Source organism: Trichoderma breve, chromosome 2 (genome assembly GCF_028502605.1).
Source record: "Trichoderma breve strain T069 chromosome 2, whole genome shotgun sequence".
NCBI classification, from domain to species: domain Eukaryota; kingdom Fungi; phylum Ascomycota; class Sordariomycetes; order Hypocreales; family Hypocreaceae; genus Trichoderma; species Trichoderma breve.
Window position 1 is genome coordinate 5,914,116 of NC_079233.1, and position 14,517 is coordinate 5,928,632.

General features: G+C 52.3%; 5 protein-coding genes across 5 annotated transcripts; 3 read left to right on the top strand and 2 right to left on the bottom strand.

Moving 5' to 3' along the window:
- Positions 1 to 1,486: 1,486 nt before the first annotated feature.
- T069G_04004 (INO80 complex subunit ies4 domain-containing protein) lies at positions 1,487 to 2,382 on the bottom strand (the record flags this gene model as incomplete). The annotated part of the gene is made up of 3 exons (XM_056171214.1): positions 1,487 to 1,892; positions 1,970 to 2,243; positions 2,331 to 2,382. The coding sequence occupies 3 exons, from the start codon at positions 2,380 to 2,382 to the stop codon at positions 1,487 to 1,489; spliced, it is 732 nt and encodes a 243-aa protein (XP_056032106.1).
- Positions 2,383 to 4,900: 2,518 nt separating this feature from the next.
- On the top strand, positions 4,901 to 6,053 carry T069G_04005 (uncharacterized protein; the record flags this gene model as incomplete). The annotated part of the gene is made up of 3 exons (XM_056171215.1): positions 4,901 to 5,315; positions 5,372 to 5,544; positions 5,598 to 6,053. 3 exons carry the CDS (start codon positions 4,901 to 4,903, stop codon positions 6,051 to 6,053), a joined length of 1,044 nt encoding a protein of 347 aa, XP_056032107.1.
- Positions 6,054 to 7,468: 1,415 nt separating this feature from the next.
- T069G_04006 (indoleamine 2,3-dioxygenase domain-containing protein) lies at positions 7,469 to 9,006 on the top strand (the record flags this gene model as incomplete). Its single annotated transcript, XM_056171216.1, has 2 exons — positions 7,469 to 7,920; positions 7,980 to 9,006. The coding sequence occupies 2 exons, from the start codon at positions 7,469 to 7,471 to the stop codon at positions 9,004 to 9,006; spliced, it is 1,479 nt and encodes a 492-aa protein (XP_056032108.1).
- Positions 9,007 to 10,040: 1,034 nt separating this feature from the next.
- On the top strand, positions 10,041 to 11,483 carry T069G_04007 (uncharacterized protein; the record flags this gene model as incomplete). The annotated part of the gene is made up of 3 exons (XM_056171217.1): positions 10,041 to 10,212; positions 10,307 to 11,324; positions 11,384 to 11,483. 3 exons carry the CDS (start codon positions 10,041 to 10,043, stop codon positions 11,481 to 11,483), a joined length of 1,290 nt encoding a protein of 429 aa, XP_056032109.1.
- A 461-nt stretch (positions 11,484 to 11,944) lies between these two features.
- On the bottom strand, positions 11,945 to 12,901 carry T069G_04008 (cell division control protein 14, SIN component domain-containing protein; the record flags this gene model as incomplete). Its single annotated transcript, XM_056171218.1, has 2 exons — positions 11,945 to 12,400; positions 12,470 to 12,901. 2 exons carry the CDS (start codon positions 12,899 to 12,901, stop codon positions 11,945 to 11,947), a joined length of 888 nt encoding a protein of 295 aa, XP_056032110.1.
- Between the last annotated feature and the right edge of the window lie 1,616 nt (positions 12,902 to 14,517).

The window sequence follows — 14,517 nt, forward strand, 5'->3', positions numbered from 1 at the left end:
TTACAGGTAGAATGAGCATTTACTTAAAAAAGTACAGCCAAATAAAGATGAATCTGATAGATGGAAGTACCACCTTAGTATTAGAGAAACGGCATACCTATTAAGGTACAATTACCATACGCCTGTACTGTACTGTCTCTTATCAGCATCAATGCCTACCCTCGCCTCAATGCAAGTCAGTCAAGCAGCAAAAGCAAAGCACAAGTGTCAGCCATTTGCCAGCTCGCCAGCCACCTCCGCCTTATGATGGCATAACTCAACTCGGCATAGTCAGCCACATATTCATGACTAAGCCGCATGAAAGCACGCGATGTCCAACTTCCGCACCGCAACCAACAAAGTACACTCAAGCTTCTCAATCCCCAAGTAACTCTCAGCAGTGAATCACCAACACTTCCCAAATCAAAAACTCAAAAAATTAAAGCAAACCCCTCCTTCCCGCATCCTAATCGCAGGGGAAAATCATACAGGCCTGAAAAGGCGACCAACCGCCGGCATGGGCTGAGATAAAAAAAATAAAAAAAAATTGTGACTGATAATGTGATGCAACTCGAGCTAAACCCGAGTGAAATGAGTAAAATCTGAAACTAGGAAGAATGCTGGCTGGCCACGACGCCACCCCGTCGACAGCTGAGCCAAGAACGTGTGAACAAGTGTCGATAAATGGCTCACCCCCGGCGCAAAGTAAGCTGGAGGTTTAGGCAAGGAAACCCAGATTAAGCTGAGGCGCATGCCCAACAGCATGTTTTCCGTCTCAAATGCATTGCAGAATGTGAATGTAGATGTGAATGGAAATTGAGAAATGGACGTCGGCTCGTGGCTCACATGGTACTGATGATGCCGTCGTCGTGGACATGTTCCAGATGAGAGACTTGAGATCGCACGGCGCTGCCTGCCGGCCTAGGTATTCACCGATTCTCATGCAGCGTAACACAACCCGCTTGCAGCGGCCTGGTATAGTAGTATTTAAGCATTTACAACAAGACATGTCTTCACCGCTTCTGCTCACAATAGTCAAGTCAAGCCGTGGAAAGCGACGGTAACAAGCCAAAAGAAAATAATTGTATTGCCGCAGCCGGCCAACAATGCCAACCTATCTACTCTTGAACCCTGAGCATACCCTTACATACATGCAATTACGCCGACAATGATCCCGTTACTCCCGTCTGCGCAGATCCTTCGAGGACCGGCAGAATGTTTCCCCCAGCCAACGCCAGCGACAGCAGTGTCGCTTTGTTAAAGACAGGCTATTATCAAAGATACCCGAGTGTACCGTCCTCGGAGCCAATGAAACAGAAAGCAGAACCCGAGCCCAATTTTTTTTCTAGGTTTGGAACAAAACAGCGCCCAATGTAGGACGAATGAGAAAAAGAGAGAAACAAGATGGGGGGTGTTGATAAATCAAAAACAAAATGAGTAGATGAAGAAAGTAGGCGGCGTGCAAGCCAAAGTGAAGAAAAGAAGAAAAACCTCGGAAGCGAAAGCATTATGATGCTGCGGCCACAGCAATGGGTGCTGGCGACGAGGCTTGGATGCTAGGCGCGCTTTGCATTTCGACATCAGGACCGCTATTGCTGTTGGCAACACTGTTGCCTTCGTTTCCGGTTTCTTCTTTGTTCTCTTTGTTGCTACCTTCAGCAGACGGGGCAGCAGAATCTTCGGTGCTGGATCCAGGATTGGTTCGCGGAGGCGCGGTCCAGCGTGGGATTTCCCAGGAAACTCCTGTAAAACTCTTGAGTTTGAAGCCACCTTTGGCCCACTTCCGGCAAGGCTTGCCAGACCGGTCGAGGGCTCGAAGGCCTGCGTTGATGGCTCCTTGATTTGCCTTGGGACCAAGCTTGTGGGCAGACGGGCGAGCCGCCGCACTGCTGTGGTCGATGGTGCCATCCTCCCTGCATTGAGACAACAAAATTAGCATGCTGGTTAAAAATTCATTGCCGTTGAACGTCGTGGAAATGGTTCTACTTACAATCGGGGCTTCTTCTTTGGGCCCGGCTTGCCTCTGGGCTTGGGTATGCCGTCTATGGTGCCATTTGCAGCCGCCGCAGATCGCTTGACTCCCTTCTTCTTCTTTTCATCGGGGGGTCCCATTGGCGTTGGAGCAGGTGTGGTTTCAGCGGCTGGAGTAGCGGCATTTGAGTCGGATGCGTTGTCGACATTCGAGGCGGCTGTAGACACAACCAGCGCGCTTGGGCTGGCCGGCGACTCTTTAATTTCCGAGGTCTCCTTTGAGCTTTTGGAGTCTGGGGATTGAGTCCCCTCGTCAATAGACACCGAGGGAAAGATGTCGCGTAGCAAAGCCGGCGGCACGTTGAGGGTGACGAGCAAACCGTGTTTGGTCGCCGATTTGCGTCGGCCGTCGGCTGCCTTGGAGGGAGGCATCGCGTCTGGTGGAGGAGTTTGGACTGATTGATTTGCAAGAGCGAGCAGCGGACAAGGCAAGGCAAGGCAAGCCTATTTTGATGGTGCCGATGGTCAAGCGGCCCGACGATGGTACCAAGCCCGACGACGATGAAAGATTTTGCGTCGGCAATGGCGTGGTGGAGCGACGCTGACGGGTGCGGCGGTGGTGATGGCAGAGGGCTGGTGATGATGGAGAGGAGCAAAAATGGGAGGATGACGGGAAGGCCGCGCAGGTTTTTTGGCGGTGCTCTGAACCACGGGCGATGGGCTAATACCTAAGGTTGGTGGTGATCCGGCGTGGTGGTCAGGGGGTCTGGGGGCCTTGCGTGGAGCAGCAGCAGAGAGGCAACTCTGGAACTCTGGACTATATTAGCAGGCCGGCGGTGATAGTGTCATGTCATGAGCGCAGGTGCATCGCGGTCACAGAGAGAGGAGAGGCGAGGGGAGAAAAAGAGGCGGGAGGCGGAGGGATTTTCATTTTCTGGGGTCTTGTCTCGTAAGGTTCGGGGCTTTGGTCTCATCCTCGTTTTTTTTTTCGGGCCAGAAGGGCGGCGGCGCACAACGCAAAAAATCGGGCAGCCCAGAGGTTTCTTGTTCGTCAGGACCGTGACGCTCCAACACAAAGGGCGAGGGGTGGAAGATTCAGGTGCCGCGCTTAGTGGCGACCCCAAATAGGACTAGCGTAAATGGAAGGCCAGTCCCGAAAGGGTCCTTTTGGGGATTTTAGGTGGCAGCTCAAGCAGTATTTTTGATTTTCCTCGCAATATTCAAGCCTCCGACGGGCCAATCACGAGCTAGTCTGGCTAGCCCTGCGACGGACTGGGAAAGGTTGATCCTGGGCGCGTCTGATAGGCCACTTGAGATTAGGTAAGGCCGCGGTTGGAGCGCTCCTTTGTACCTTTTCGTTGAGCTCGCAGAGCAAAGTACAGCGCAGCCTTGGGGATTTTTCACAAGTTGGCCTTGGGCATCGCATTGGATCCTTTTCGCCCTTCTTTCTCACCACCCAAAACCGGGCTTATTCCAGCCATCTCCAGTTAACCGAAGCCGGCGTCCCACTGGCAATCACAAGCCGCCGTCGCCAAGATTCAATTTCGGTTTCGGTAGCAATGAAAAAAACGCTCTCAGATACAAACTCGAGATGCTGTTTTCCCCCCTATCAGTGAGCCTCATGCCGACTGCGAGCTGCGCCTTGCTCTTTTATCCGTCTCTCAATGCGCAGAGCGTTTGTCTACGGTCGCTGTGCTATGGGGCTTCACGACGAAAGCATCTAGATGATTGACCGCGCCATTTTGAAACTATCGAGGCCCATTTCGCCTCCGTACAGTGCTTTTCCAAACCTTGGAACCTTGGGTCTCGGGATAGTGTTGCAGCTAGGCGCAGTGCATTCCCGCCCAGGATGGCCTTATTTCGGGAGCATCATCATTCTGCATCTCCTAAGCGGGGGTTCCGAGTGTATACCCTAGGCGGTTCTCCCACGCGGACACGCAGCCAACTTGTTCAATGATGACTCGTCTATTCCACTGGCTTCTATACGCAATCCGAACTTACCGACGATATCTCACCATGTGCGTTTTGCGCTTCCAAGCTGCAAGAGATGCCGACGTCATCTGATGCGCTGAGTAATTATTCTGGTTCCAGTTTGCTTTTTTCGTCAACGATCTCCCAAATTTTGTTATGCGATGATGAGGAGGAACTTTGTCCTCTGTCGACGACCTGGCCGTAGTTGAGTGTTCATCGACAGGAACTGAAAACCCAGTCACTGTTACAATGGTTTCGAAGAACAGGTGATCGCGCGCCGAGATGTTCACACAAAATGCTTCTTCCTAACAATGTAGTTATCATCTGCATACAACCGGCACACCGTCGCAATTCTTGCCGTAAAAGCTGTAAACTAAATCAGAGAACCAGACATGCTTGATCAATCGAACGAGTGTGATTGAAGCATCATTTATTGGTCCTACCCGATCAAGGGTCTGGCTTTTGAATCAGTGACAGAGACCAAGATGCAGCTGTCAAGGCAGTACTGGACGCGCAGCCGATGATTTGCTATATAACAATAATATGAAAGGATTCAAAGTGACTTTCCTAAATATGAACAATGAGTTGAGTCGCTTGACGACTTATTTGAGCTACAACTTAACTCAACATAACGCCTTTCTTATGTAGAAAGAATGGGCAGAGGACTCCATACATACGCCAACTATCATGCGTAAATACTCAAACGAATCACAAATTATTAATTAAATTGCTTCTTCTGAGACACCGTTTCATCCAACGCATCGTTGCGGATGACTGGAATCCAGGGGCTCGCAACAATGGAGCCTGGTCGCCATCCCAGCTGTTGGAATGCTGTTGCTCCTCACAACGACCCGCTGGCTTCAGAAGGTATATCATGGGCAGACAGTCTTTCGATGTGAACGATTGCCAAGTCGATTCATCACAACTACTTCTTTATCTTTCTGAATCTCAATTATAGTAAAGCTCATTAACAATCACCATGGTTCTTCAGCATCTTCCTCTCATCGGGCTCGCCTTGAGCCTTGTCCATCACCACAACCACGCAAGATCATCTCATCATCATCCATCTCTCTCAGATCACAAACCCGCTGCCCAAATTTCTGCCGACACATCACCCCTTCAACAAGCTCCGAAGCTGATTGCCGCTCGAGCATCAGATGAGACTCAAAATACAACAATCCAAGTTTCCCAGCACCACCTGCAGACCATCCTCGATAAGATCAAGACTCTTGAAGAAGAAATCTTCGACATGATGCGATCCAAAGCTGACTCTTCTCTAGATTTAGGTTCTACGCCCGCGAAAAATGCCTCCATGGATTCTGCTACTGTGGCGCCTCCAAAGCCCGAAAAGCTGGTCGTAACAACGCGCGAACAACAAGAGACTACCCCAGCAAGTAAGTTTCATGACCAGAAATAGACTCTCGAGTTTAGATACTGATTTATGCTCCAGCAGCCATCTTTGGAGGTTTATTTAAAGAGGCTTCCGTCGACCTGGACACCTCAGCTATATCGGATAGTATGTCCACAACAATAATCACATCAACTACTCGGATCACGCGAACAGTCACCGTAGTGCCCACGGGAATCGTCACGGTAACCACGTTCCCATCCCACCTTGCAATAGTGAGTCCTTGGATGGCCACCTTGAATAGCTGATAATGCTAATGCGGGCCTAGGAGAGCAATTTCAAGGCCATCATTCCCTTCGTCCACGCTACAGCAGACGCAAACCCGCCAAGAACAACCCTGAGCGTTGATACTCTAAGCGGTGCTCGTATCCGGCTATTCAATCTATCGTTGACATCAACAGCAGACGAAAATTCGCCGAGAACAACCCTGAGCGTTGATACTCTGGGCGGTGCTCGTGTCCAACCTTTCAATCTGTCATCAGCATCAACAGCAACAGCAGACGCAGATCGGCCGAGAACAACCTTGAGCGTTGATAATCTGGCCGGTGATCGTGTCCAACCTTTAAATCTGGCATCAACATCAACATCAACATCAACAAGCGTTGATGCAGAACAGGGACGGCCTACAATCACGGCCATGGCCTTTAATGCTTCAACGAGCATTCATCGGCTATCGCTGTCGGCTGCTTCGAGTGGGTTCAGAACCCTCCGAAGAGCGGCTTGATGTGTCTTGGAAGACGATGGAAGGGATGGTGGGATAGTGGGGAAGAGAGGGGGGACGGTGAAGGAAAATAAAGAAAGGCAAACGCGGAAGGGAAACTGGAGGAGACAAACATGATGAAAGGCGTTTGGATCGGCACTTTGTTTATTGTCTATGTACACTACTAGATGTACGGAGTATTGATCGATTCTTTTTGCTCTTCTTTTGCTTTTTGTTTCTCGTTTGTAATGTTTACTACATAGTAATGTCCATCTCCTGTGGGACGAGGAAATCTTTTTCGACGCTCTCCCTCCCACAACTTGCCCGATTCTAAACGAGCGAATCACATCTTTTCCATTAATCAACGCTCCGGCCTAATCACCGACTCCCGGATTCATGTTACGTTTTAGTGCTCCCATTTGTACCTGTACGAGCAACGGAAGGCGCACTCGGGGGTTGCACGGAACCCGCCCACTTTTCGAGATACCTCTGTTGTGCGCCACGCAACCTAGGGCCAGCTTGTACCTGACTTGGTCGACAAAGCAAGGGCCGGGTCCGATCTCGTCTGTGGCCGGAATGATTCCGGCCAATGGTCCAGTAAAAAGGCCGGTCAGTATCGGTAGCCTGTGGGGCGAGCTGTGATGAGTCCGGCCCCTCCCCCACAAAAAGCTGAAGCTTGTCTTACTGTACTTTAGGGGCTTATCAGGGACGGGAAGAAGTTCTGCAGGGACAGAGAGAGCGGAAGAGAGCCTATCACAATGTTTCACTTTGTAATCGTACTTGTCTCGGATGGGTGAATGCGAGTTTATATGCTGTTGAACATTCACATCTCTACCGAGTATTCAGTATCTAGTTACATCTTTACAGTGTATGTATACGAAGACATGATGTAAGTGTGTGTAAGAGACAGTATCTGCACATCTCCTTCACACACGGCCCAACTCGCCCTTCGCTGGTCATGCTCCCCCCTTGCCTGCCCGGTGGTCGGTGTTGAGTTCAAGAGATAACGGCGCTGGCTTGTTTCTGTTACGTGAAGTTACGCAACTAGCTCTCCGACACCTTCCTCTATCAGTGCCAACAGGAGTCTCGACCCGCTTGCGCCGCCGTGCGTCGTGACCTCATCCCCACCCAGTGGCCGGAATGGATTCCGGCCACCGGGTACTTAGGCGGCGGCGCGGACCCGGACTGACGATGAGAGAGCCCCGAAACTCTCAGACTCTTCAGAGCGAGATCGACTCTTTGCCACCTCTTCTTGATACCACTCTGTCTCTTTCTTTGGCTTCGTTGCCCTGAAGACTGCGCTCTCAGTTAGCCGTTATACCACTTACACCACATCACTTACACCATCAACCACTTACACCTTTTTCACATCACCTCACACTACCTCACATTACCTCACCACATCATCATTATCCCATCTCTATACCACATCCTGCACAATGGGTTCTCTCTCAACAAGCACGCCTCCCTTCGAGGTCCTCACTGATGCCCGTCCTGATGACAACTCCCTCCCTGCCTTCTTGGTGTCTACCACCAGAGGCTTTCTCCCTCGTGCAGACCCCATTGTCACCCTCCCCAAGGAGTTTGATGCTCTCGAGTCCATCCTCCAGCGCATGCCCGTCAAGACTCTGTCTGGCGAGCCTGGCCTTCTGGCCCATGGCAAGCTTGGTGATGAGGTTGACTCCAGCTTCCCCGATCTCACTGATCACATGGATCTCTACAAGGACAACCTCCCCCTGATGAATGCCTTGTACCGAGACTACTCTTTCCTTGCCTCAGCATACCTCCTTGAGCCTTGCCACTTGCGCTTCCTCAAGGGTGAGAGCTATGGCTTGGGACGTCAGACTCTTCCCAAGAACATTGCTCGTCCCATTGCTCGATGCGCTGAGCTGTAAGTCACATTTGTATACGCCATGTCAACAGGGAAAGCATGCTAACACATCATCACAGCACTGGCTTCATGCCCTTCATGGAGTATGCTGGCTCTTATGCGCTCTACAACTACCGTCTGGAGGATCCCTCCAAGGGGTTGGAGTATGACAACATCCGTCTCATTCGCGCTTTTGAGCATGGTCTCGACCCTACCTCTTCCGAGGCTGGCTTCGTTCTTGTCCACATTGACATGGTCAGAAACTCTGGCCCCCTTGTTGCGGCTACAGTCCGCTGTCTAGAGGAAGCCTCCAAGGCTTCTTCTGGCCCCGGCAGCATCGAGGAGCGCAAATCTTTCAACGAAGGGCTTTCTGACATTGTCACTTCGATGAAGAAGATCAACGCCGTTATGGAGACCATGTGGGGGAAGTCCCGTCCCAGAGACTACACCAGCTTCCGCACCTTCATCTTTGGCATCACGGCTCAGTCCATGTTCCCCAACGGTGTCGTCTACGAAGGCCTCTATGATAACAAGCCCATGTCCTTCCGAGGCGAGTCTGGCGCCAACGACTCCATGGTGCCCCTCATGGACAACTTCCTACAGATGCCCATGCCTGATACTCCTCTGACGGCCATCCTCAACGACTTCCGTGAGTATCGTCCCAGCAACCACAAGACCTTCTTGCAGTACGTCAAGGGTCGCTCTCAGGAGCTGGATCTCAAGAACTATGCCCTTGGCTACAAGGGTGAGCCCGAGTCAGAGGAGCACAAGGAGCTCCTCCGCCAGTCTCGCAGCCTGTGGATCCAGATCCTCAACGAGGTACGAGACTTCCGCTGGCGCCACTGGTGCTTCGCCAGAGAGTACATCCTCAAGCAGACATCTCACCCAACTGCCACTGGCGGCAGCCCCATTGTCACTTGGCTCCCCAACCAGCTGGAAGCCGTGTTGGCGGAGATGGTGGACGTGCACGACAGGACCAAGGGCCAGCACCAGAACGGCTTGGGCAAGGTGGCCGAGGAGATTATGGAGGCAGCACTGCGACAGAGGGATACCCTGCGGAAGGAGGTTGACAAGTTTTGCGCTGAGAGAGGCGTTGCCAGAGGGTAGAGGAAATTGGATTAGGATTATACCAGGTTGGATTTCTTTATGAGTGTTTGTCAGAAGTTGTATGATAAGACGACCATGTTAGGTTGTTATCTACGTATTGGATTATTGGGTTCATATGTGTAAGCTGGTAGTAAAAAAAGATTGAACTTGCGTGTCGTTACAAATGTTGAAGCTTGTGATCTTCCTCTCTGTCCTTTTGTGTAGTGAAATAAGCACTTGCTCCTAAATCGCCTAACACGGATCGCCTTAGCAGTGCACCTATTCCCAATCACACCTAGGACATTCACCATCAAAAAATGCATGTGGTTCGTCCAAAATCAAACGCCGGCACCCGGAAAAAAACTCTCCCATTTGACAAAAGTGTCTCGTGAGTCTTTGGGCGGGGGGAAGCACCAGGACAGACGCCCGTTCATGCAACAATAAATGAAGTCGCATCCACAGCACGCCCCGGCTGCATCCACTCACGCGAATCCAGCCTTTCATCCACAATCAGCATTTGATCCTCTTGATGGGAAGAGAGGGAAGGGCCAAGAGGCCGAGCTTCCGTCGATTGAGCCCTGAATCTGACCGAAGCAGAGCCCATTCATTCTCAGCAATGCCAGCGTGACTGACTTGCTCACCGCATCCTTGGCTTCATTTGGAACGCCAGTGGATGGGACGGATTCCATATGCAACCTTCGGCTTTATTTCTTCCTTTATTCCCTTTTGCAATGGTGCCCTTTTTCTCAATGAGGATGCAGAGCCCGCAGATGGGCGTCGCGGCATGCATGGATGAGCCAGCCGGGCTGATGTCGGGGTCCCTCTTTACATTAGCCTGCTGTCGTCCATGAATCCTTGCACGACAGGGCCACAAGGCTGGCGCGCAACAATTGCTCACGTAGCATTTTTCATCTTTCCTCTTTCACCTCATCTTTTTTTTTTTTCTTGCTGGTAGAAGCTCTCTCTCTGCTGGGAGGATCGGATCCGAGCAGAAGCGAAGATCTCATCAACTCACAACGGTCAAGGAAAAGGATGCCCTTGTCGCCCAACCGACGATGAGGCTCCTCCTCATCCTCCCGCTCTGCGGCCTCGCCATTGCCAGCGCCGCCAGGGACCGATACGCCGCTCTGCAAATCGTCCCCGATGGACTGACGCCGCGATACTTCGTCGATAAGTCGCATCCGCTGTTCAAGCGCGAGGGATCATGCGGCGACAACGCCCACAGCTGTAAGACGACACTCACTCTCTCCGGTTTCACTACCATTGACGTCGCCGCTTCTGAGTCTTCTCATAATTTCGCATTGCTAATCTAATTACACAGGCCTTGACATTGGTCACGGTGACCGCTGCTGCAACAACAACAGCTACTGCTACGTAAACACCTCCGACGAGCCCAAGTGCTGCGCGATCGGCCAGGCCTGCACCTCAGACAACCCTTGCCCGGCCACCGCCGTCCGCTGCTCCGTTACTCGCACAGTCACAATCACATCCACCTCATCCGCCGCCACAAGAACGACTTCCAGAGCGCCCGTCGTCACGCGGACAACCACCACCGTCCTCACCGGCTGCTGCGGCCGCGCCTGTCCCCAGACGAGCTTCTACCTCTGCGCCCCCGACCTCGGCGGCAACTGCTGCCCCTTTGACTCCAACTGCCAGGCCGGCGGGCACTGCGTCTCGACGAAGACGAGCCCGCCTCCTGGTCTCACTCCCGTCGCCGACGGGTGTACTACTGGCCAGTTCCGGTGCTCTGATGGTAACGGCTGCTGTAATAACGGCCAGGCATGCACTTCGTTCGCCGGATCGGCCTACTGCTCCACTGCAACCGGAGGCCCGACCAGCACCCTCGAGGCGGGCGGTGACTCCAACAACTCCGGGTCCTCATCGTCCGGGGGCCTATCTCCCGGGGCGGAAGCGGGTATTGCCGTCGGCGCAGTGGTGGGCGGCGGTCTCATCGTCGCGGCAGCCGTGTGGTTCTATCTCACAAAGCGGAGAAACGCTGCAGAGCGTCGTCGCGTATACAACGACGCCTCCCTAACATCCGGAGGCGCAAACGGTGCCGCCCCGGGCGATATCCCCATGGCCAACACACAGCTGTCGCCTCAGGCCCAGGCGGCGCAGCGCTGGACAATGGTCTCCTCCGTCACGCCATCCGGCGCCGTGACCGACGCAGGCACAGTCAGATCCCCGTCCTCCGCCCCGGATCCCGTCGAGCTTGCGACGGACCAGCGGATGGAAGTGGAAGGCTCCGAAGTCTTTTCGCCCAAGTCCGGCGTCAGCAGCATGGCTTTGGCGGACATCCGAGCGCCGGAGACTACGGACGGACGATTCGAGTTGCACGGGTCGGACGGGCTGTGGCCGCTTCCTTCGCCAACCAGCCCCTTGCCCAGTCCCCCATTAGCCAGTCCGCCATTGCCCAGTCCACCATTGGACAGTCCGCCATTAGCAAGTCCGCCATTGCCCAGTCCACCGTTACCAAGCCCTCCAATGCCGGACCATGATCCGATGTCTCACCCACGCCATGAACAACAGCCTTGACGGAAATGGGAGGTTTAATGATTAATGGAGAAAGAGATGTTTTCAGGTTTATATTCCCATCTATTGAGTAAAACGCCTAGCCTGGTAGTACACAACACCGTCCAAATTCATATCTTGAAGATTCCTCCCATCGTAATGGGAGAGAACAAGAACGCAAAAAAATTGAACAAAGATTCCTTGCATGATTCTTTTCATGCTCGCAGTCATTTGATGTAAGTGACTGCAAATCCCAAACGCCACAAACCCCAAACCCAATAGCGAGGCTAGCTCGGGGTATAAAGAAAAGAATAGAATGTGATGTGCTGAAGAAAGGTGCTTCAGGGGGAGATTGTGATGGTGGTCAATGAAAAAAACAAAACCGAAAAAAGAGAGCCCAAACGTTTCCTTCAGCCCTCATCCATTGCGTCATATGCTAGTACCAGACTCAGCATACAATACCGCCAAAAGGCGCACAGTTTCTCAGATCCTTGACCAAGTCTTCCACACTACTAAGATGGCGACTCAGGAGCTGCTGCTTCTCCGCAGTGGTCAATGTGATGACCCCGTTGCTGTTAGCACGCTTGCGACCGTTCCTACCGTCGACACCATAGGCGCCAACAAGCTTCGAGGGGCTGCGCTGGAAGACAGATTCCCGCTGGTCAGCGCGGGGAGGCGAGGGTGTCTCGGGCATGAGATAGAAGTAGAGGAATTCGACAAGCTTGAGCTTGACCTCACGAGAGGTGGATCGGGATTTGAAGAGAGATGTAACGGTCATGAGGCCGTCAAGCCCTTCGAAAGTGCGTGTGTTGTTGGGTGTGTCGATGAGAGCGACGACAAGAGTCAACAGGGTAGCAGACTGGATCGCCGGGCAGTTGTAAGGTTCGAGGAGATCTAACAAGAGCTGCAAAAGAGAACGATATGTGGTCAGGCCGGGATATTCGTCATAAGAGCCTTGGGGTTCATGGCTTACATTCATATTTTGCTCCCGCGCAAACAGAGACTTGCTGGGAGGGTGCAGCAGGGTGACGCCTTGAATGAGGTCAAGCGCACTGAGAATGAGTAAATCGTTCTGGCCGTCGCTGCCCTTGGCCATGAGCCTATCCAGCGTGCTGATCAGGCGCATGGCAACATTCCACTCGAATCCCTCCTGCAGCTTGAAGAACTCGCGAAAGGCCGGGTCCTGGGTGAGCTGGGCGAGATCCTTGCGAGGGGCCACGGCGGAGGCATCGTCATCGTCGTTGGGCACAGTCGAGGACAAGGAAGAAGATCGTCCTCGCCCCGAAGCAGCGTTTGACAGGCAGATTTGCGCCAGTAAGCCTTCTACCTGGCGCAGACCCTTTCGGATCTTGGGTCCATCGTAGGAGGAGAGGTTGTCGAAAGCGAGTGACAGGAGAGCTTCCATTGGGGGCGGGTAATGGTAATCTCGGTAATCGATGGCGGCGGGTATGACTATTTGGTTAATAAGGACTGGCTGATCCTGTGTTGATAGGGAGGAACAACAACAGCAAGAATCTAAATAAATTGGCGAAGAAATGAAAAACAAGGTTCCTCTTTTTTTTTGTCCTTTGTTTGCTTTGTTTATTAGTGGGTGGGGAGGTGGGATGCAGTTAATTTTGAGAAACGAAGGTATTGGAGTGAGATGTGGTTGTGGCAAATTGGATGCCAGGATATGGTGCGGTGATGTTAATACACGGCGAAAGAGAAAGTATAAGGCATCCAGGTTGGGGGTATCAAAGGAGGACTGGAAGCAATGGCATAAAAAGAGAGAGAGAGGATCAACAAGCAGGGAGAGGTGATGCGAAATGCAACTGCGTCAATCAATGACAGTGCAATGACAAAAAAGCAAGGCATCTGCCGGGAGGTTCCAGAGGGCTGGTTCAGCATCATGTGGCTGCCGCTGCTCATTTCCCCGGCAACGGCGAGCATCCAGGGAGACGAGGAGCCTTACAGAGTACAGGCACACACGAAATCGAGAGTTTAGTGGCCTACAGGCGGGGTGGCAGTGATTAAGACTCCACTGTGACGGCGGGCTAGTGCTTCGCGGGAGCGCCGAAGGGACCTGGCCAGGCTCTGAAACTTGCAGTGCTTGCAGCGGACAACGGCTGCACGCCATTTAACTCGACGAAAATTACACTGGACCCTGGACCTTGTCAATAGAGGTGCCCGGTATGATTCGACCAGAACGATTTGATTGATGTCTTAGAAGCTCAGCTTGCTCAGCCCATGACTGGAGATTGGATGACTAACATTAAGATTGTACTCCGTACATGCGAGGATACATTTCTATCCTCCGCCAATGGCAGTCGCGAAGATGTATTTCAAGAGTATTTCGACATGCGGGCTTTGCCGCGGATATGCAGCTATTCCGCAACGCCCGTATAAGCTTAGAGCTGGTTCCTCAACTCTCAATGTCTCCATCACAGACCCTAGGCATCTTTACTAATAAGGTGCATGCATAATCAGACTGCAGCACTTGAGCCGAGATGGCAAACCAAGGTTATTCTCATTCTATCATGCAATAGCGTACGAGTTGAGCTTAGAGCTGAAACTTAGCCCCAGCACGTCACATGCTGGTAAGGTTATGGATCGATTCCATCAAGTCCTGCTTGTGATACTCCATAGTCCTCGCTTCGCAGCCCTGCTCCACGTTTTGGTCGATCTAATTCTGCACCAATTGCCATATGACGCGTTTACCCAAGAACCCAGTTGACATGAAGAGCCCATCCCTTCTTAAGACTAGTCGGGACGGGTGTTGAAATGGACGCGTAGCATCAAATTGCCTCGATTCAGTTTACAACTCTTGATATGGATGTCCTTTGGCAACTGCCTGATGCTATCACAAGCCACAAGCACAAAGAATCCTACTTCTACTCCGCCAATCGACTCAACTCAACATCAGGCTGCCATCTCGGCACTTTGACTAGCCAGGCTACAGTCCGTTGCACCGGATCCTCACCATCTTGACGCGAATTCCTCCAGTATCTCCAGCCTTGCCGAACCACGTATGCAAGCAGCTGC